The sequence below is a fragment of the Amia ocellicauda genome, chromosome 19 (assembly GCF_036373705.1).
Source record: "Amia ocellicauda isolate fAmiCal2 chromosome 19, fAmiCal2.hap1, whole genome shotgun sequence".
Classification (NCBI taxonomy): Eukaryota; Metazoa; Chordata; class Actinopteri; order Amiiformes; family Amiidae; genus Amia; species Amia ocellicauda.
In genome coordinates this window covers 21,912,564-21,934,983 of record NC_089868.1, presented here as the reverse complement: position 1 = coordinate 21,934,983, position 22,420 = coordinate 21,912,564, and the positions used below count along the sequence as shown (strand labels likewise).

Below are 22,420 nucleotides of genomic sequence, written 5' to 3'. Positions count from 1 at the left end.
TTCTCTGTCTCTGGTTGTAAGAAATGAACAAATGTTGTTGTTCTTCTAACTATTGAAACTATAAAGACTTAGAGACAAATATTTAATGCAATACATGTCTTGTTTATGCTCTTTATTTTGTAGAACAATAAATTAGTAATCAAGGAGTATAGGTCATAAAAATACATTAGCTGAAAACACATTTTAAGTCTAACATACTTGCATGTACTGTACTAAAGAAATGTTGCAGGTATTCATTCAGAAAAAGTTAATACAAATGCTACTTAAATACATTTTCCCCCGTTGCCATCACCTTACCATTTCAGCAGTACAGTTGTGTAAAATTGTTCACTCACGGAAGTCCATTGCACCTTCTTGTGGCAGGAAGGGGATACTGCAGGAAGAATTAGGAAACTAGCTAATTAAATATATAGTCTTATTTGTATGACTGTTAAAACAGACATTTAAAGTAATGTCTTCTACTTGGCCTTTTGTGATTTTCTCTAGAGAAGATTAAAGTGTTGCAAAACCATTGTAACAGGGTGTAAGAGGTGTAACAAATTGCACTTAATGTTTTTTTTTTTGTTGGGGAAATGACTTGGTTGCCTCTTGAATGTCATCTCCAGAACCTCATTCATAACCCAACAACTGTTTAGATTGCAAAAGATGATGATAACTGATTCCACCTCTCCGTTAATTGTAAGCGTGTGGAGCGACTTGTCCAGGTTCTCTCCAACAGACCACATTTATAAAGGAGCTAATGTAGAACATCACAATTCCTTTGGCTGAACTGTGTCAATGCTCAACTCAATCAATAAATATTATCAATATTAAGTCTGCCGCCTGAAAAACCCATTAAAAATAGGTAAAGGTATATATATATTGTTTTGTTTCCTGATATATTTTTCTCTTCATACCTCAGTTTATAATGTATTCTGAACTTCTTTACAAGCCTGCATTTGCTATGAGTTTAACAAACTGACTTCTGTTTCTCTTTGTGTTTCAGTGGGAACCCCTTATTACATGTCTCCAGAGAGGATACATGAAAATGGATATAACTTCAAATCTGACATCTGGTCACTAGGCTGCTTGCTGTATGAGGTAAACTATAAACACTACCAACCTGATATACCGATGTTTCCTTACTTTATGAGATGCAATACTACCCTTACAAAGCTGTGGTATTTATCATGAAATTACAGTTTTTCGATTTTGGTTTTCTTTTTATGAGGTAAGCTGTATAAAGCGGACGTCTGCAGTATATTTTAAGATTTGCAGGTAAATTAAAATGACATTTACATATGTTTCAGATAACAAATATGGTTTTGCGGAGAAATTACATTCTACAACCCCTGTCATTTCCTTAAAAACGTCCACTGAGATATAAAACTAGAGGTTGAGGAAGGGAAGATTTTTTTTTTTCTCTTCTCCCCGCCTCTGTGTTTCCTGTGTATCTAGATTTGCACATGTCAAAGGTTAAATGGCTCTTAAAAATGTCCCTGTCTTGGTTTTGGCAAATACTTTGCTTTGTACCTGTGCATTGGTTCAGAAAAGTATTGGACCTGTATTTCACAAGTACATTTCTAATTCCTTCACTAAACTAATATGGGTATTGCTTGTGTGCCAGAGCTGCAAATTCACATTTTGCTATTTTTTAGTAAAATACACTTGAGGTGTGAATATTTTCATAGTGCATCAACTCTCTGGTTAGATGATGGAAGGCAGCTATAATATATTACTATTACTATATATTATATATATTATTTAATATTTATAATACTGATTTGTCACAGCAATGAGGATAAAAGCTTGTGGAAAGATTGGGAAATCAATTGAAAACTAAGTATTCTTGTCAAATAATAAATGTAAAGAATGACAACATATGGAATCTCAAAAAGATACTCCCAGTGTTCCGCTTGAATCCTCTTGTGTGACTTCAACTCCCCGAGTGCCTCCAGCTGAACACAGTTTCAAGTCCACTGCGGTACAGTGAGTAGTTCTCATTATCAATTAGTCGCCCACAATACAGCACTTCCACATAGGCCTGAATGTCAGTTAACACAGGTCATTTAAATACCTGCCAGGGGGTAGATTGAGAAGTTGCGAGTGTGTGTTGTTCTCAACATGCATGGGACTCCTTGGCTGAACGGGACTGTCAGCTGCACCGTTGAGCTGTGGGGGTGGATCTGCTGTTATCCCAGGAATCACCACTCTTCTCACATCACATGACTTGAAACAAAACCTCTGCACTTATCTGGGATAGAGTTACACAGCCACTGCTGATAGTTGTACCAACAGCCATGCGTTCCTGAGTTTCAGTCCTTCAGGTCACAAAAGACCATTAAAGTCATTTAAGTTATTTTAGAATAACGTGTACCGATTTTCAAATATATTTTCATCTCTTAGGATGTATTGGATAACTTCCTTTGTCCATCTTTCATCTGTTATTTTTGAAATGTGTCTGGTCCACTACCATTGTATCATTTTCATTCTTATTTTTCTTATGTTTCTCTCTCTTGTTATTATGCCAAGCAGACATCTTTCCATGCTGCTTTGTGTTGTACTCAGGTTGTGTAACACTTCATGTATGTGTGTATTTGTGTTTATATACCATCAGTCTGTATCGATCCACTGCTGGATGAAGGCCTCCCCCAGACCCCCCCGTCTCTCTATACACAGACACATATAAACAGTTAGGTCCATAAATATTTGAACAGTGACACAATTGTCATAAATTTGGGTCTGTACACCACCAGATGCTCGGTTTCTTCCCTGGTGATGCTCTGCCAGGCCTGCACTGCAGCTGTCTTTAGTTCCTGCTTGTTCTTGGGGTGTTTTGCCTTCTGTTTTGCCTTCAACAAGTGAAATGCTGCTCAATTGGATTCAGAACATTCCACTTCTTCGCCTTAAAATAGTCTTGGGTTGCTTTCGCAGTATGCTTCAGGTCATTGTCCATCTGCACTGTGAAGTGCTTTCCAATGAGTTTTGAAGCATTCGGCTGAATCTGAGCAGATGATATAGCCCTAAACACTTCAGAATTCATCCTGTTGCTTTGGTCAGCAGTCACATCATCTATAAATACAAGAGAACCAGTTCCATTGGCAGCCATACATGCCCATGTCATAACATGCTTCACAGATGAGGTTGTATGCTTTGGCTCATGAGCAAACTGAAGGCAAAACGCCCCAAGAGCAAGCAGGAACTAAAGACAGCTGCAGTGCAGGCCTGGCAGAGCATCACCAGGGAAGAAACCCAGCATCTGGTGATGTCTATGGCTTCCAGACTTCAGGCAGTCATTGACTGCAAAGGATTTGCAACCAAGTATTGAAACTCACAATTTAATTCATGATTTATGTTATTTTGTCCAATTACTTTTGAGCCCCTAAAATTGGGGGGACCAGATATAAAAATGGGTGTAATTCCTACACCATTCATTCAATAAAGATGAAACTACCCTCAAGTTAAAGATGAAAGTCTACACTTAAAGCACATTGATTGTTTCCTTTCAAGAGCCAAAATGATGACAATTGTGTCACTGTCCAAATATTTATGGACTTAACTGTATATACAGTGAGGGAAAAAAGTATTTGATCCCCTGCTGATTTTGTACGTTTGCCCACTGACAAAGAAATGATCAGTCTATAATTTTAATGGTAGGTGTATTTTAACAGTGAGAGACAGAATAACAACAAAAAAATCCAGAAAAACACATTTCAAAAAAGTTATAAATTGATTTGCATGTTAATGAGGGAAATAAGTATTTGATCCCCTATCAATCAGCAAGATTTCTGACTCCCAGGTGTCTTTTATACAGGTAACGAGCTGAGATTGGGAGCACTCTCTTAAAGGGACTGCTCCTAATCTCAGCTCATTACCTGTATAAAAGACACCTGTCCACAGAAGCAATCAATCAGATTCCAAACTCTCCACCATGGCCAAGACCAAAGAGCTGTCCAAGTAAGTCAGGGACAAGATTGTAGACCTACACAAGGCTGGAATGGGCTACAAGACCATCGCCAAGAAGCTTGGTGAGAAGGTGGCAACAGTTGGTGCGATTATTCGCAAATGGAAGAAACAAAAAATAACTGTCAGTCTCCCTCGATCTGGGGCTCCATGCAAGATCTCACCTCGTGGAGTTTCAATGATCATGAGAACGGTGAGGAATCAGCCCAGAACTACACGGGAGGATCTTGTTAATGATCTCAAGGCAGCTGGGACCATAGTCACCAAGAAAACAACTGGTAACACACTACGCCGTGAAGGACTGAAATCCTGCAGCGCCCGCAAGGTCCCCCTGCTCAAGAAAGCACATGTACAGGCCCGTCTGAAGTTTGCCAGTGAACATCTGAATGATTCAGAGGAGAACTGGGTGAAAGTGTTGTGGTCAGATGAGACCAAAATCGAGCTCTTTGGCATCAACTCAACTCGCCGTGTTTGGAGGAGGAGGAATGACCCCAAGAACACCATCCCCACCGTCAAACATGGAGGTGGAAACATTATGCTTTGGGGGTGTTTTTCTGCTAAGGGGACAGGACAACTGCACCGCATCAAATGGACGATGGACGGGGCCATGTACCATCAAATCTTGTGTGAGAACCTCCTTCCCTCATCCAGGGCATTGAAAATGGGTTGTGGATGGGTATTCCAGCTTGACAATGACCCAAAACACACAGCCAGGGCAACAAAGGAGTGGCTCAAGAAGAAGCACATTAAGGTCCTGGAGTGGCCTAGCCAGTCTCCAGACCTTAATCCCATAGAAAATCTGTGGAGGGAGCTGAAGGTTCGAGTTGCCAAACGTCAGCCTCGAAACCTTAATGACTTGGAGAGGATCTGCAAAGAGGAGTGGGACAAAATCCCTCCTGAGATGTGTGCAAACCTGGTGGCCAACTACAAGAAACGTCTGACCTCTGTGATTGCCAACAAGGGTTTTGCCACCAAGTACTAAGTCGAAGGGGTCAAATACTTATTTCCCTCATTAACATGCAAATCAATTTATAACTTTTTTGAAATGCGTTTTTCTGGATTTTTTTGTTGTTGTTCTGTCTCTCACTGTTAAAATACATCTACCATTACAATTATAGACTGATCATTTCTTAGTCAGTGGGCAAACATACAAAATCAGCAGGGGATCAAATACTTTTTTCCCTCACTGTTTATATTAGTTCTTACTTTTGATGTGTAAACATAAAGGAGCATATACGTTTCTAGTAGAAATATGAAATACTGTTACTTTCGGAACCCTACTTGTCTCAGTATGTCCTGTAATTTTGGGAGTTTTTAGGTTTATTTTTTGTGTGCCGTAGCTCAGACCTGGAAATTATAGTCAATTATAGTCACATCCTGTCAAGTATGGAAAACATTTAGAAGTCTTAAATGCTCCCAGTACTCCCAGGAGACAATCTGTACTCCTTTGTGTATATCAACAAATATGTACATAGATTCAGCCATGTTTTAAATGGTGTGTGCAATGAGAGAGGCCTGAGCATTGTGTAAATACTTCAACAAACCCACGAGGGGATACTCAGGTCATATGCCTTGAATAGGTATTGATAATTTACCACTGAATGCGTGGATATGTATCGTGTATTCTGTTTGATTGAGGTCTTTCAGGAACGCTTAATTACTTCATCTGACCCCAAAGGCTTTTGGCATACGATAACAGGAGGCTACATGTGTTGAGGTATTCCCCACAGCCGGTGCGGTGTTCAGACAGTGCCTTCTACAGTGCAAAACCCCAGTCAGCACTGCTTCGAACTATGGAGGGTTAATATGTTTCACTGCACCAGATTCGTGCACCATGCTTTTTGTTTGCATTATTGACTGCATCACATCTAAAAATGGAGGCATGCTTTAATATGGAGTGTCGTGCTCGCTGAAACGGCTGTATATATATTTCCATTGTCTATATTTTAGACTTAGTGCTGCAGGTAGGGTCAAAACAGTGTGGTTGGAGTTTATTCTAGGATAATCGATCAGCTTTAAGTATCCTTGGTGGAACAGCTTCATAATCAAAATAATAAAGTGCTCTAGTAAAATAAAGTATTTTCTTGCACTCTTAAAGTCTCTAGGGCAGTAGGTTACTTATTCCAAGCCACTGATTTCCCAGGCACTAATGGTTTCACTTTCCTTTCCCCCAGATATGTGCTGCTAATAGGATGCGTGATTAGTGAAGTGGGGATTATGAAAGGGAAAAAAAAAGTTTGAGTAGGATCACATGATGTTCTGCCTGAGGCTTTAGCTGTTATGGAGATAGTAATGCATGGAATAAGGCTGTTACAATTACATTTGCCATTTAAATATACAATTTGTGTTCAGAAGCATTGGGTTCTATATGTCTACTTAGCAAGGTATCTATTCTATTACATTGCCTCTCTTGTAATGTGTTCAATTATTATGATTAGATTGCTCCCCATTTCATTGTGTTTAACAATAGTGTGTTCTTGAAAGCTTCCATTAATTGTAGTGCATTATACTCTCCTTTATGGGAAAGTAGTTTATTTTGTGTTGTAATTTAAAATAACCTCATGTAATCTCAGTGTAGATGTTGAAAGCTCATTAGAATAAAGAAACAGGAGCAGAATGGCAAAAATAAATGCACAATCCTGCAGCTTTATCATATTTAGAATTTAAAAAGTTCTCTCAGTGATTTGCTATTATGTTACAGTGCAAACCCTTACAATTTAACAAGGGTACTGTGGAATGTATTAAGGCTGTTAAGTAGATAGATAGGACTCTCAACTCATGCAAAGAGGAATTTCTATATCTGAAGTTTTGGTGTTGGTTTTATAATCCCAAAATGAAAGGTCCCAGTAAGCCAAACAGATGTCAGTCAGCGTGATGCGCAATTCACAAGCGCTGCTTTCATAGCGTACTGTCTGTAATGTATATTAAAGACAGGCAGTGGGCAAATCGATATATTCACATTCATGTGGATAACATGTTCTTTGAAGTCACTTTTAATTCTCGTAATAGTACTTGTTGAAAACGCTTGTGGGGTGTATCCTCATGCAACACGCATCTGTCTTCCAGGCAGTTTTAGGTTTAGATCTGCATAAATCAGGGAATCCTGCTTGGGCTCATAAAGACTTTCTTGAACTCAAACATGAGTCTGGCTACAAGTTTTAGCTGCAATTAAATAATCGGTTTTAATTGAAAACCGGTATCTAAATAGTGGTACAGTATTACAGTAACCCTTATAGAGGAATAAAAGTGAAAAAATATTGCAGGTTTTTCTATCCATAATGGTTGCTTGGGGTCCAACAAAACAGGTTTTTAACCATAAGAATCTTATCTCAAAAGGTATTTACATTAAAAATGTATCAAGTATATATTTATGTATATGTATATCCTGGCTCTTGTCATCCCATCATTGTTTATTATGAATAGTCAAATCTATTGCGTTTGAGAATCCCGGCATGTGTTTGTAATTTCTTATGTATTTTCTGAAACTCCAGCTTCATACCTGCATTTCCCCCTTCCATCACTTTGTAAAACATTCTGCCGTTCATTTATATAGTTCAGTAATCTACCTCAAGGATAAAGCTTTACTTACATCTGTGAGGAAGGAGAGGGAACGTACATTTATGAGAGTGTGCTGAAAAAGGATACATGATTCAGTTAAAGCCAGTAGGCACAATATACTCCAGCTGTGGTGTGGTTTATTTTATGAATGTAAAGTGATTCTGTGTTTTAGTAAATGGTCCTTGGGATGCAATTCAAATAAAGAATAAAGGTGAATCTATTGCATTGTATCCTGCGAAGCAATTGTCTTGTCAATGGTGAAAACCTTGCCATTTCCCTCAATACCAGCAATGCCATCCGTCTCATTATCTTTAAAGGAAAAAATGGAAAAGTACATAGTTTCTTTTCTTTTCCAGAAGTTGGTCCCTTTTTGTCGGAGGACATCCTCAAACAAGAATCCATAAGTTGCAGCAAACGTGAATGCATTTTTAATTACAATCCTGCCGTGAAACCCCTTGATAAATATATCATGAAAGCATCACAAGAAGGCATGTAGGATAAAATAATGAAGGCTTTCTTTTTTTTTAACATTACAAGTATTTCAATTTCTTTCCATTTGCTTCTGACCTTCACTAACTTGAGAGCGGTGGGGGAAAAAAAAATAAAAGCTTTAATTGGCATGCAAAGAAAGAAACACAGAGGATCAGGATTAATTAAGCTAATGGCTGCATCTTTTCTCCTACACGGGACCTTTACATAGGGAAGGAAGATTTTACACATTGGCTTTATTGTTCGGAGCAGCGGTTACCTCCTCACGCGGTTGTAGGTTGGTGGCGTACGGTTGAGAAGAAAGAGTGCCACCACCCGCCCTACAGACAGACGGCAGGCTCCTTGTACCTCGGACGGCCCAGGAATACTAATCAGGAAGAGTCAGACCCCGGAGGTCAGGGAGCAAGTCAATCATTTCAGCGATCGTCTCACTGTGGAGGATCAAATTAGCCTGAAAAATTCAGCTGCTGGGAGTTGAGGGCGAGCAGCTGTCAGGGGCAGAAGCGAGATGCACTAATGAACCAGATGAATAGTGCAAAAACTCGAAAATAAAAACAGGACAGTTGACATTTTTCATCTGTCAAAGCAGAAGATGCATGAAAATACAATAGTCCTTTTTTTTTAACCCTTTGCTGGCTACGCTCGACATTTAAATATTTGCAAACCCCCGCCTCCGTCTGTGAACACACACCGATGCAAAGTAAACAGCTTGTGATTTTAGGACAGTGTGTACAACACAATCCTGAAGAGCGAGTATCTCTCCAGATGTGAAATACCAAGAATGAAATCGGTGTGTGTTTAACTTGATTCACAAAGCTGCTGATGATGATCATTTATGCCAATGTGCTTTATAAGCCTGCTGTTGGTGTGAGAGTGAATGTGTTTTTCTGGTGAATACCGTCAGGTACAACACCTTTAATTTATCGTTTCATGTGTGGTTACTGACGTTATCAGACACGTTTTACAGTTCTGAAATTTCATTTTGATCATTTCTAAAATGTCCATGAAGAGAGTTACATTCCAGATATAGCATAACTGTTTTTTCCTGTAGAATGACATTGTCTACAACGCATCATCATCGTCTTCAGAAAAGTTGGTAATGCGAATGCGAAAGAGTGTTCAAATATTCTATTTTGTTTACTTAAATTACACTTGCCTTGCACTTGCATGTAAAAAGCCAGGGATAGAGGGCTGAGGAGGACATTGTGTTCTTTACATGGAGAATTATGTTTCAGATCAGACATTACAGACAATCCAGTGTATTTGTACTTAAATATAAATGACAAAAAACAAACATTTTTTGTTGATGTAGGTTATAAATGTGAGGTTTGTGTGTATATATAGCTCACAAGTAAGAAATTGGACACACACTGGGCGGTGGAGGTGGAGGGGGGCAGGTTGTTTCAGAGGCATGGCTCGTGTCGGGGAGGTAAGAGTTAACAGTGCCTCGGCACCAGACAGATGAGAGCCATTTTCAGCCTGTCCTGTCCCTGTTGATGCTCGGCGAGTAGCGCAGGATGGGCTTGCGTGTTTCACACACGCTCTGCCTGTCTGGGGATTGTACACATTGTCCTTTCAAAATCCGAATTATTAGCACATGTGGAAAAGGGTGAGTGACTCTGGGGCAGCAGTGCCCGCCGTGCAGTGTTCACACTGATGTGCCTGAGGGCTTTCGCAGCTCTTGGACAGGATTCCTACCGTCGGGCTGTTACTCAGACGCACATCTACACGTCTTCTTCAAAGTTAGGAGATACTCACTACTCACTACTCACTACTCTTTACGAAGATTAGGGTGCATCCTGTGAGGAAGGTTTCAGATTGGGTTCATGGGTTTGAAAGTGACGCAGTCTGCAGGAGATCTGAGAAGAGAGAAGCCAAACACAAGACAGACACATGACTAAATAAAACTCAATTTCATTCTCCCTTAATATGAAACGCTACAATTTGTAGACCAATATATTTTGTATTGTATGTAGATTTCTATTCTTAAATAAAAATAAATATTAGATCAATATAACTTTATATGATCTTATTCCAAGTTCTGCTTTTAGATTTTAGTGCATTAATTAATGTCCTTAATATGAGTAGGTTACGTCAACGTTATGAATGTTGTCTCTTCCAGAGCATCACGATACACCTTCTGAACTCTTACGTCTCCAGGATCTGTCATTCCCCTTTCTTGTTCTCCTTTTGTCTTTGACAGGTTTATAATAATGCACGGACAAAAAGGCATAAGAGAACTTGAATTAATTAATTTATTATAATTGTTTATTTATTGTTTCCTAAGTGTTGCCTTCCTAAGTAACAGTCATTTGATTTTGTTTGTTTGCGGCTTTCTTTTTCTTTTTTCTTTTTTAATACTTGAAAGGTTGGATTCTGTGCAGCCCGGATGGGTGACATCTATAACGTTGTCTTTCTGTATCATCAGCACAAGACTGTACACTTCTAATAAGCGTCTTAGGCCAGATGCACACAGCTAATTGGGTTCCACATACTATTGTCCCCAAGAAGCGCATTGTAAGCTGCAATTAAATGGGTGCCTTGTTTGCTTCAGCTTCATCAAGTTGACGTCGAGCAGGATCTACACATTTTAATGATGTTGCTGATCACTGTATCAAATTCCACCTGTATGTTCCAGTGCATCAGTTTTTAGCTGTTGATGGCCCTATCCCCAAACATTGATGAATAAATGGTTGTATTTTAGACTTAACAACCTCAAAGAGAAACACATTTTTCTTTTAATAACCAGGGAGTCATAATTGGGTAATCTTTTAGTTTCTCAAAATTGTGATCAGACCTTATGCTGGCAAGGAGGTACCATTAATAGATAGTTAAATCTTTAAGAATAGGGTTGAAAAACCTCTTAAGAGTCATGATTTGGAAAATATGTGCCGTTTAGATCGGCAAGCATTGTAATCGTTTTGCAAAGTTGATCCTTTCACCAAGAAATGCACAATTGGAACTTGATTGCTTTTTCCTCACAATATAATTTAAAATGTACATTCTAAAAATGTATAGAGATGCATGACAGCTCAACTTGGCATCCTGACACCAGTCACCCTTTCTCTTTGGTCATAGAGAATGATGATATTTGAAATCGTTCCAGGCTTGGTATTTAATAACAGTGGGTTTGGTGAAGGTAAATGGGTCATTGACAGCTCTAGTAATGGAAGCTCGGACTGCACAGGGGACCCCCACCAGAAGCACAGTATATAGAATCAGAAACAGAATCTCATTTATTGGCCAAGTATGTTGCACAGACAAGGAATTTGACTTGGTGTGTTTTTCATAATAAGCATAACAGCACAAACATAAACTATAAAAATAATATATATATAATATCAAGAGACACCTTATATACTTCTGTGTATTGGGTTTTAATGATAATTAAATGTAAAGATTGTAATTGAGGGGATAAGTCCATGTTTGTGTGTACATTTCTTAACAGTTACGTCACATGCGTCCTACCTCCTACAATGCATTTGATGTTTTCCTTTTTAAACTTTCTTCTCTGTCTGTCACGCGTGTGCCGTGTTGCCTGCCTTTTATTCAGAACCTCATAATGAAAAACATTTGGATATATAGGCCTACAGTTCAAGTTTGCAATTCTTTGACTTTTATGCATCATCGTACTTTCAAATGTGCAATAGAAATAAATACAATTGACTATTGTTAGTTACTGTTACATTTGGTTTAGTCTTGTGTAAATATACATTTGCCTAGAAAGAAGAATTCCTGATCGTATTTTAGATGTCCCTGAAGATGCTGAAGTCAAAATATACTCGCTATATATGTCTTACTTTTTGCTTTGTTGAGAAAATTTTGAATTTCATTAAACAATCTTGTCTCATTTTTCATTTGTGTGGCTGTAATAACATCAAGGTGAAATGTAAAGAAAACTTGTGTTTAACGGTGGGGAAAAATATTTTAACACACTTTCAATGTTATAATTGTTTGTATTAAACAATACAATGTTGGTTTCTGCTCCAACTCTGAAAGTGAAAATGGACAATAAATCCAAAGAGCTACTTAGATAATAGAAGATAATAAATATGTTTGAATTATATTTAGACATCCGTTGTTCTTTTCAATACCAGATTTGTTCTAAAACCGGTGAACTTTTCGATTGTTAATCGGAGAGCAGTCATACAGAAAAGACTAAGTTTACATTTCATTTTAAAAGGTTGGGACAGGCACTTAGGGGTTAATCCAAGAAGCTGTAGTAGAGTCTTTTTCTTGCATTTTGTATTGCAGCAAATACTTTGAACTGTTAAAGTGCCTTGAAGCTGTGAATATCTGAAACTAACACATCTGGTGTGTTGTCAGAATAATACGTTTGTTCAGACCTTCTGGTATTTGAATCTAAAAAACAATATTTTGTAATAATAAATCATTAGTATCTGTATCATAATATTTGTTGTTTCAAACATACACTTTATAGCAGACATTTTATTCTTGCATCATTTAGAATCCTGAAATATAGACATTTAATAAACTTTGGAAAACTACCAATAATGTTTCCACAATTTTAACAGTTAAAGGCTTCAATTTTCAGAGTCAATTTATATCATTACTGTTGCCTGTGTTGCTCGTATTGCCTTTATTATATATATTTACAACTAGAAATCATATGCTGGTTTTCTGCAGCAGACATTATGCAGACCGAGCCGGTGATAATGTATACCGAGACCAGCACCACAGCCTAGTTACTTTGGTTATAATAAAGATCAAATATCCCACAAGTAATTACAAGTGTGCTTGGATATAGTGCTGGTGCTTATTTAAACGTCATGACATTTTATTTATTAAGAAAAACAGTGATCTATATTCAGCAAAATACAGCTATTTGGTTTGATATGTTTCTCACACTGGCTTGCCTTCTGTTCATTCAACCCAGTGCATCTTTGTGACCAGTCATTATTAGTCACTTTTTCTCTTTTCTGAGCTCTTCCCTTGTCAACCGATATCCCTAATTAGATGGCTTTGTATATAAATTTGGATTTTCCAATTGATCAGGTTGCCAGAAAAGCTTCAGATGCTTGATTAAAAAACGAACAAGTTTGCAAAGATGCTGTGAGGAAGGAGAACATCTGGAACGAAATAGACACAGAGGTTAATTCCTACCTCTGTAAATATGTTTCAGTAGCTTATACTTAATTGGTTCATGAGAGTGGCTGAGCTTCCCTTTGCATTCCAGTGCTTTGACGCATCGAGTGTGAAAGGAACTTGATGCATGAACAAACATGAAACGTCCACACTTTTGCGCAACGCATTTGGTGTGAAAAGACCTTAACGCTTATATCGGAGGGGTGTGATTATTTATTTACTTAATTCCAGGCTTGGAATACACCTTAAAAAGATTTAGTCCTGTGTTGGTTTGGATGAGTTTTTCATTACCTGCCTAAGTTCTTATAATTCCTGGTTCAAAATTAACATTGATGGATACAATTGTGCAGTGATTATTCTTGATTAACTTGTTTTGCATTATAGAAAAATTACAGATGAGATGAATCTGTGAGATTTTACTCTTCAAATGTATTTTTAAATGATTGTTCTCACACTTAGTAAAGACCTGGGTGGGGGGTTTAATGTTGTAGCTACCTGATGAATGTTACTTTGTTTTGTTTGTCATATGTCACTGGATCTTTTCCCAATTAGTATTGTGGTCTGTTTAAAATATTGCCTGAGTAGATGTATTCACAGAAAAGTATCCTTTCCCAAGCTGCTGTATGAACACACAATTTAATGTGACTGCTTGAAACTAGCGATTAAGTAACTTGTTATTCAGCATAGGCTGCCAGTAAGCTAAGCCATGGATCAGGAAGAGAGCTGCTTGCTAGAGGAATAACAAATTAATTGACAAACAGTAGAGCGTGCATCTATCTTCTGTTGTGCTGCAGCACGGATAAGATCTTATTCCCTTTTCTCCCACATAATTCTGACAGGACAGCCACTGGTGACTAAATCTTTGTAAGATTTCGATATTTGTTTGTATTTATCTATCTTTCTGTGTTTTCCTACGATTAGGTCTGGGTAATGATTTTGGTACTTCATCCTGTTAATTGTTGCTTGGAATGCTCTGTTTCCTTTTTATTCCCCCTCTTCATATCTGTTTTTTGTTGTTTTTTTGTTCCAGATGGCTGCTCTACAGAGCCCTTTTTATGGAGACAAGATGAATCTGTACTCCCTGTGTAAGAAGATTGAACAGTGTGACTATCCTCCTCTTCCCTCCGATCACTACTCAGAAGAGGTACCCCTCGCACAGCCTGTTCTCCTCCCTTCTGCTCTTGAAATCCCCCTTAATCGAACACGGTGGTCACAATCGTCTTAAAAACACAAAATTATGATGTCTTCCTTTCGATTTAGAGTTGGGTCTATGCACCAGCCGTCGTTTAGACTAGTGGTGTCATGGGTGATTTAAAATAATCAATACAAATTTGTTTTTAGTTTTTTTTTTTTCGATTGAATTGATGACCACATAGATTCCTGGAACAAGGTTACCTGTTCGTGTTCTCTATCCAAACAGCACAAACTGTAACCTTGACCCCAACTCTCTTCTTCTCAATCTTGCGCCTTTTCTCTCCCCAGTCTGCCATTTTCCCCATTTCACATACTTGCATGGCAAATTGGCGGGAAATCAGTCCGGAAACATAAATGCGTCATATTGCAGGACAAGAGTTTGTTTTTATTTTAACCTACATAGTCTAGTATATGTTTTGCTTCCATCTGAGTTCAAATGCATGTTTTACTTTACCTTTGGACTGTGGGGACTGATATCTGGGTCAGTTTTGTCCCTTAATATCTTAGTCTTTACCCCAACTGCACATACGCTCTCACACATCAGAGGTAATGTTAATGTGCCAGTTTGTCAAAAAAAAAACATTCTCAAGCTTACATTAAACTTTTTACCAGATGAATATGAATACTAAATTGTACAGTCTGTCTTCCATACATGGTTAGATATATCCACACACAAGGCAAAGGTTAAAATCAGCATCTTTCTTGGGATTTCCGTCTATTTTAACCCTATTGAGGACAGCTTAAAGGGACCTGGCTCGCATCCTGCTCCGTGCTACTCACTATTTACTAAAAATAACCCGATCAGACATTTTTAAAGTTTGCTTTATGTGGCTTTCATGTCTCACTCGGCTGCAGTTATTGTGTAATAAATTATAGATGAATACTAGAAAAGACTCTACATGTATAAACCGATATGAAGACGTTCCTCTGCCTGTAGTGTATTCCTAAATGTAATACTTTTATTTATTTAAAAGCATGAGGAATACCTAAATAAACAAAACCCAGCCCTATGAACACAAAACTGGAAATCAAAAAAAGGGAGACCCGGCTTGTGGACACCTGAGAGTGAGCAGTGCAGTTGGGCGGCTAATTAAAGGTGCCCGGGCGTCCCGTCCATTGTGTGCCGCGGCTCCTCTCCCGTGCCGGGGATTGTCTGCGCATCCGTGCGAGAGGCCTGCGCTCGCTCTGCCGGGGTGTAAACAATGATTCAGAGAGATGGCAAAAAATGTCAGACGCCGCTCTTTGTTGTGTCATTTACACCGTCCCCCCCCCCCACCCTTCCACGGAGTGCATGAATATTTCACATATCTGCATCCCCTCTTCTTCTTGACTAATTTTCAGACTGTCTGAATTTGCATTTCACATGCCGGCTGATTAGGGGCTGCCTGGCGCTGGCGGAGGGGCCTCGGTAGGCGGTTGCCATGGGGACCCTCGCGCGGGGTTTTAATGATGGTGCCACTGGTAGTGCGTTGAAGTCGGGCTGCCTGCAGGGTTGCTCCGCTCAGCCTCTTGCTGAATTTAAGTGTGAATGTTTTTTTGGGGGTGGGGGGGGAGAGTGGTGAGGCAGAATGGGGAGAGGGGGTGCAGATCAGTTTGGTCAGTGGGGTAGTCATTATGATATAGAACAAATCTCAGTATATACGATTGCAAAAAAGTGAATCGAAATCAGGCTGGAGAATGTGCTCGTCTTTGGTTTCTTTTATTTTGCAGCACCGGAAACTCATTAAATGTTGTCTTTGGTTCTCTCTTTCAGCTGCGAAAGTTAGTAGATATGTGCATCAACCCCGATCCAGAGAAGCGACCGGACATAACCTACGTGTACAACATAGCAAAACGGATGCAGGCGATTACACTCGGCAGCTAAGTCATTCATGGAGAATGAAGAAAATCAAGCAGAGAAGTGTGTAGTTTTTTTTTCCTTTTTCCTGTATATTGTTCGCTCCCCAAAACCAAGAACTGATGGAGACCTACCGAGTCCTTCGAGCATATTTTATCTCGCTTGCGTTGAGCACCAAGTTACTTTAATGAAGGCTGTACAGGGTAAACTGCTGCTGTTGCTCTGAGACAGTTTTTCACATGAACCATTCTGACATTAGTTCAATGAATTGCAATTTTACTGAAACTATACTTTTATCGGAGTTTGAAAGCCGTACTTTTAATTTTAGGAGCCAGATTTCCATGCAGTCCATCATTGTTGTACTGCCTTGCTCGTGTAAAGAATCTTAACTTCCTGTGCTGGTATTGAAAAGCTTTTTTTTTTTTTTTTTTTTTTTTCTATTTATTGTTAAGGTTTAGGTTTTAGTTTGACACATTGTTTTACAAACATACCCAAAAAGAAAAATGCAAACGTATATATTTGATAAATAAACCAACAACGGCTGTGATTTAGTTTTACACTGTCTACATTTCTGAAGAAGCCTTGAAATTTGCATCTACTATGGCTTGAAGATGCTTTTATTTGGTACTGCATGGAGCCACTAGTGGCATTCAATGTAATTTTGAAAGACAGTATTTTTGTTGTTGTTAATTTGAAGGGTTATTTTGTACTTAATGTTTGACAACCTGAAAATGTCGGGAATTCAATCATGTACAATGTACAATTTCAAAAGATTGCAACAAGTCCCAAATTTGGCTGATAATGGCATTGTTACAGGTATGAATTAAATCCTTAAAGCAAATGCCATGAGTGAAATACAAGTCATGACTAAATAAATAGACCGTTTTCCCCGATATTGCTGTTGTGTTGGTCATTTTACCTTTGCCCTTTTCTGAAGGCATGTATGTTAGTTAGGTAGGTATAATTCAGAAAATGTGAGAATTAAAACAAATATATGGAATTAAACAATGGACACATCAGCCTGACTTAATTGAGATCAGAAGCATATTGTATTTTTGGAGTTATAAGGGTCTGATTTAGATGTTTTTATGTTTATTTTTTTAATTATCTGATCGCAGGTGTTTAATTGCAAATAATTAGTTGTTTTGGTGAGATATGCTGTCATTTCTGCAGTGAGACCAACCAACTGAAATGTAGTGTTTGAATAGACAGGCTTTAACATTTTCACCTTAAGTTATTAAATAAAAGAAAATTGTTATTGCTACAGGTTTCCGATCCCATGGGTTATAACCCTGATAAAACAAGCGATCTGTAAAGCCTTTCCCTGCTCAGTATTCTGTTCCTTACAGAAGTGCACGTTTGGCCCTGTTCAACACATTAGCCCTAGGTGCATTCGGCCAAAATTAAGATTCTGCGTGCACTCATTTACAATTGTGTTTGTAGTCGTATGATTCTTTTTGATGTGTGGATAGTTATTCCCCCTTTCTTTCTGAATGCACAACAAGCCTGCAATAAAAAGTGATGCTCTGCTTTAAGCCAAGAAATACTGGCCATAGTTCCTGTTTTCCTCGTGCTGCAGAGACCCTTAAATTGTTGTACACTTGGGGATTTTGGGAACATCTGAAGGAACATTCTCACAGCTCATTAAATTACCAGCAACAGTAAAGTGACTTTCTACAAATTTAAATCAATATAATAATGTCCCCTTCAATACGAGTTAGCTATCGTATTTCACCACGAATCCTCTTAAATTGTGTAAGTTCTACCTCCTTAACATAAACTCATAATCTAGAAAATCATTACCCAGAGCGTCTGGTCTGCCACAGATTTATATTTGTGTGATTTCATTTTCTGTTGGATATTGAAACCGTTTTGAAAGGCAAGTCTTTAACAAACAGACAAATGTCTTGTCAGAGTTAATGACAAACAACATTTTGATTGTATTCTATGTATTTATATCAAGGGTTTGTATCTGTTCTGAGTGGAAAAGAAAATAACTTTCATTCAGACCTCTTGCAAAACGCAGCATTTCATGTTAGATATTGTATTCTGTTTGCTTTTATCATTTTCCTGAAAATGTTTACTTTTGAAATTGAATAATATTACATTTTTAAAAGGCTCCAAGAAACCTTAATACAGCTATAGCAACCATATCCCTTATTTACAGTTTAATATTCTCTGTGATTTGCACATTTATTATTGGCTATATGATGTATTATATGCACTCTCAGAGTGCCACACTCCTGTTTTTGTTTTCTGATTTAAATTGAAACTATACATGGGTCTAACTGCAAATTAGTCACATAATGTCTGGTTCTAAGAAATGTAATCCTATAAATACTGAGCAATACAGAAGTTAAATCTGTTTACTGATGTCCAGTTATTCAAAATAGCAAAACATTAAAAAAAGAAAAATAAATCATGTATGATTTTTATTTGCTTAACTTTGTTCTCTTCTTTTCCGTTTGTGTAATTTTCAGCACCACTACATTTCCTTTACGTACATTTTATGTTTGTAGACATTCTTAGGCACAAAATGAAGTCCTGACAATCAAGGGGAACCAAGAGAGTGCATTGTTTTATCATTGCCACTTAGTTTGTGTTTGCATTTCTCTCAGCCACAGTTCATCATGCTTATTCAGTAATTGAACTCGTTTTAATGTTTTACAAACCACAACAAGCACGGTTCTACATGAATTTGTTATTTCAGGATGATACTGGTAGGTACGTTTCATCTTTGTTATAAGTTGTATCTTAAATAGCACATTGTGTTACTATTTATTATTGCTTTTGTGGTTCATTTACATCATAATACATACTTTTAACAAATCCTAACGCCGGGCTCACTTTTCACTTCATCCGGTACATCCCATTGCAAAGACATTGTGGCCGATTGTGATGGCTTTCCCCGCTAATACTGTATTATAATAACATTTATTGACAGGTTACAACATAATCCTTTTAATTATCACTGGGATTAAAATGCTTGACAGTAGTATGATTGTATAAAAGAACAGTAACTACATGCATTTAAACTCATATCATGCTAATAAAACCGCTACTGCAAACGCCACTATCTGCATATGGTAGGTATTGCTATGATTTATACCACATGTATCCTGGTATTTATTTTAACAAAGACAAGAGAGACAAGGTTTTAAGTGTATTAAAATGTTTATTATTCTGAATGAATGTATTAAGTTGTAACCAATGCATAATTTTCTTTTGTTCTTCTGTTGGTAGTACTGTAACAGCATTGATTCCTGTTAACCTGTTGCCTTGAAAAATAATGTATTTTTGTTATGCTTAAATATAAACACTGAAACCATGTTAGTTTCATGTGCAGTTTGTAACACGCGCGCACACACACACACACACACACACACACACACACACACACACACACACACACACACACACACATATACAAACATAACTACATATATTTTTTCCCCACACAATTTCACTGCTCCATTATTTGAATGTGTACACTGTTCACCTGTAGGTGTTCAGAGTTAGTTTAATATTGAGTTCTGTTTGAGTTTATCATGGTGTTATAGAAGTATGAATAGTTTTGATATTGATATCGTTTTGGTGTTAGATTTTTAAAAATATTTTCACTTGTTGGAAGTTATTTTTCCATTGCAATTAATTTGTTTAATTACTATACACTTGTAGTGGATGCATTGTGGTTGTGTATGAGATGTAAGAGAACCTATTCTCACAGCACATAAACATCCGATTAATTTTATTATAACCGTGAAATCTCACCATTTTCATTCAGTTGTTATAGAAGACTGACAAGAAATATTCAGTTATGCGTCGTCTTCCAAGCAATTCTAAACCTAAAGAGAAACAAAGTGCGTAGTTAATTAAAATATTGCATCTCAGACACAGACTTAAATTATAAACATTAAGTATCCGGCGCACCATCTGAAGTGTTTAAAAATCTTTAACTATGACATGTAAAATTCACTTACAGATGCTGAACCCATTCAGCAGAGAGACTAGTCCCTCTAGTGGTCATATGTTTGCACTGCATTACCTTTGCCTTAAAAATCAGGCATTAAGGGTCAAAGCTAGTCAAAACCATTGATGCTTGTCCCCCACTTCCAATAAAAGTAATATTACTCCTTTGTTTTCATCCAATGTGAAATGTGACCAACATATTCTGAATTGCAGCAGTTAAGTACATCTCTGTAGTGCACAAATATTGTTCAATTAGCTGATACGTATTTCCAATAATGGCATAATTCATTCAAAGGAGAATGTGTGTAAGTTCAAAATGTTTTTTTTGATTTTAAGAATTATCTACTCTTGTATGTTCATAAACTTGACTGAATGTATTAATATATTGATTTTGTCACCATGAACATGGTAGCCTGCCTTCGCTTTAGCAATGAAAACAAATCCCAACTGCTTAAGCCTGGTTTCGCTGCCATTGTCAGGAAACAAAGCCGTTTGTTGAACATGTTTGCGGCTCTATTGCAGGTTGTCTAATTAGCAGGGTGTTCAGAAATGGCAGCGGGTAAAATCCTGATTACAGAGCAAAGATTTCTGGTTCTGGTCATTCCAATCATCCCACAAATGTGAACTTGTCATACATAAGACCAAAACATTTAAAAAGCCTAGAACAGCCCAAAGTTATTTTTCTAAATTTTCTGAACATCAATAGATATTATATTAAGTATTTACTGTGCTTTTATTCTTGACAGTCTGTTCTTTTTTTCTTTCAGCAGCTTTTTGTTGCAGTTGCAGCATTTTGTGCAGGATGAGCTGAGCTTATGAAAAGATAAAGAGCTTATGTTCTTTTCTCACATATTTCCCTGTGGTAAAAAAATAAAATAAAAAATCTTTCTAGCGATTCAGGAAGCTGTTCTGTTGAGGGGCTTGTGTTCTGAAACTTGAAATATCAATAACGTGCACACACTGAAATAGCTCTTGGCGCGCACTTGGCAACCAAAGCTTCAAACATATTAATTTCTGTTCCAAGGGATAGCTTTAAACAACCACAATTGATCTCTCCTTATTTATATCCACCTATAATCTATAATAAATGCAATCATTATCATTAACAACACTTTTTTGGTGAACCGGTAGGTTAGTTTTAATGCCACTGAATTGGAGTGCTGTAGTAGACTGCATGTCTTGGTCTTGATAGAAAGTAAACTGTTCTTAAATTAAAACATTTTAAGTGTCATTTTATAATATGCATGCAAATTGAAAGTACTTCTATCTGCCATTGCCCAAAAGAGGAAGCTAGTACATATCAGGCTGGTTTAACGGTGGCATCTGTAGTGAACTGGGGTCCATTTCAGTGTGTAGGCTATCTAGTTTGGTTGTGGTGAGAAAATGTTTTGACGCACTTGAAAATGTATCACACTATCAACAGCAAATGCAAAAGCGAAATATCAAAAGAAACCCGATACACAGTGTGGCTTTACTAGTAGCATCCACAGCGCCCGGGTATTTTCCTCTCCAGCTGTTTTCACTTCATGGGGAAATTTACGGATCCACAACACATCCTGGTGACCAGTCTGAAGCCCCAATAAAAGACAATCAAATATGTTCTCCTTGTCTTTTAAACGTCCCCTCCTCTAATGTGGTTGCATAGATATGTTTCTTCTTTGATGTAGAGATGAAGGAGAGCTCCCAGTGTGCAGCAGGGAACATGAACCACTAGATGAACTGGTTAGTATTGGAATTATCGTTACATGACTGTATTTCCTTTCTTTACTATATCGGAAAATATTCAGCTGACCTTCTGATCAGCTGAGCATTTTCGTTCTAGACATGAACACTGTGAATCCAGGTCCTGGCAAAGTGATTCTAGTTTCCTAAGAGGTCTGTCACGTTCTCTTGGGGATAAGTTGGGAAACCAGATCAGTTGGTCTGGGTTGGCAAGTCCTATCACTGCAACAATAGTTTTGGTTGCCCTGACCAGATCACCATTGTTTCTGGCAGATTTCCACGCTTCCTGAAAGACGGATCTTGTTGCCATTGGAAGGACGTTGAAAGCAACATGCAGTAGCTCTTATCTGTTTCTCTCGATGCCAGAGCTACATCAATTCACCCTGTCTCAGATCTGCTTATGTGAGTTTACTGTTGGACTGAGAATAACCTCTTTTAGGTCAGGACTGATTTGAGAAGCAAGTGCGTCGACACTAGTGATGTAGGAGGTATGAATGTGAGGCATGTGAAAATAAAGATCTTTTTTGGGTTTGTTTGTTGCACAGTTTCCTGCTCGGGTATCACACATTATAGATGGACTCATGACTCTAACAAACTTAGCAT

The 22,420-nt window shown here is 37.9% G+C and overlaps 1 protein-coding gene across 2 annotated transcripts in view; it reads left to right on the top strand.

Annotated features, from left to right (window-relative positions):
* Positions 1-19,455, top strand: part of nek7 (NIMA-related kinase 7) — a 55,071-nt gene extending 35,616 nt beyond the window's left edge. For both annotated transcript variants that reach the window (XM_066691793.1, XM_066691792.1), the window contains 3 exons: positions 986-1,080; positions 14,126-14,239; positions 16,043-19,455. In XM_066691793.1, the coding sequence (XP_066547890.1) occupies positions 986-1,080; positions 14,126-14,239; positions 16,043-16,153 (320 nt within the window). In that variant the 3' untranslated portion in view covers positions 16,154-19,455. The remainder of the gene's footprint in view (positions 1-985; positions 1,081-14,125; positions 14,240-16,042) is intronic.
* Positions 19,456-22,420: the final 2,965 nt, after the last annotated feature.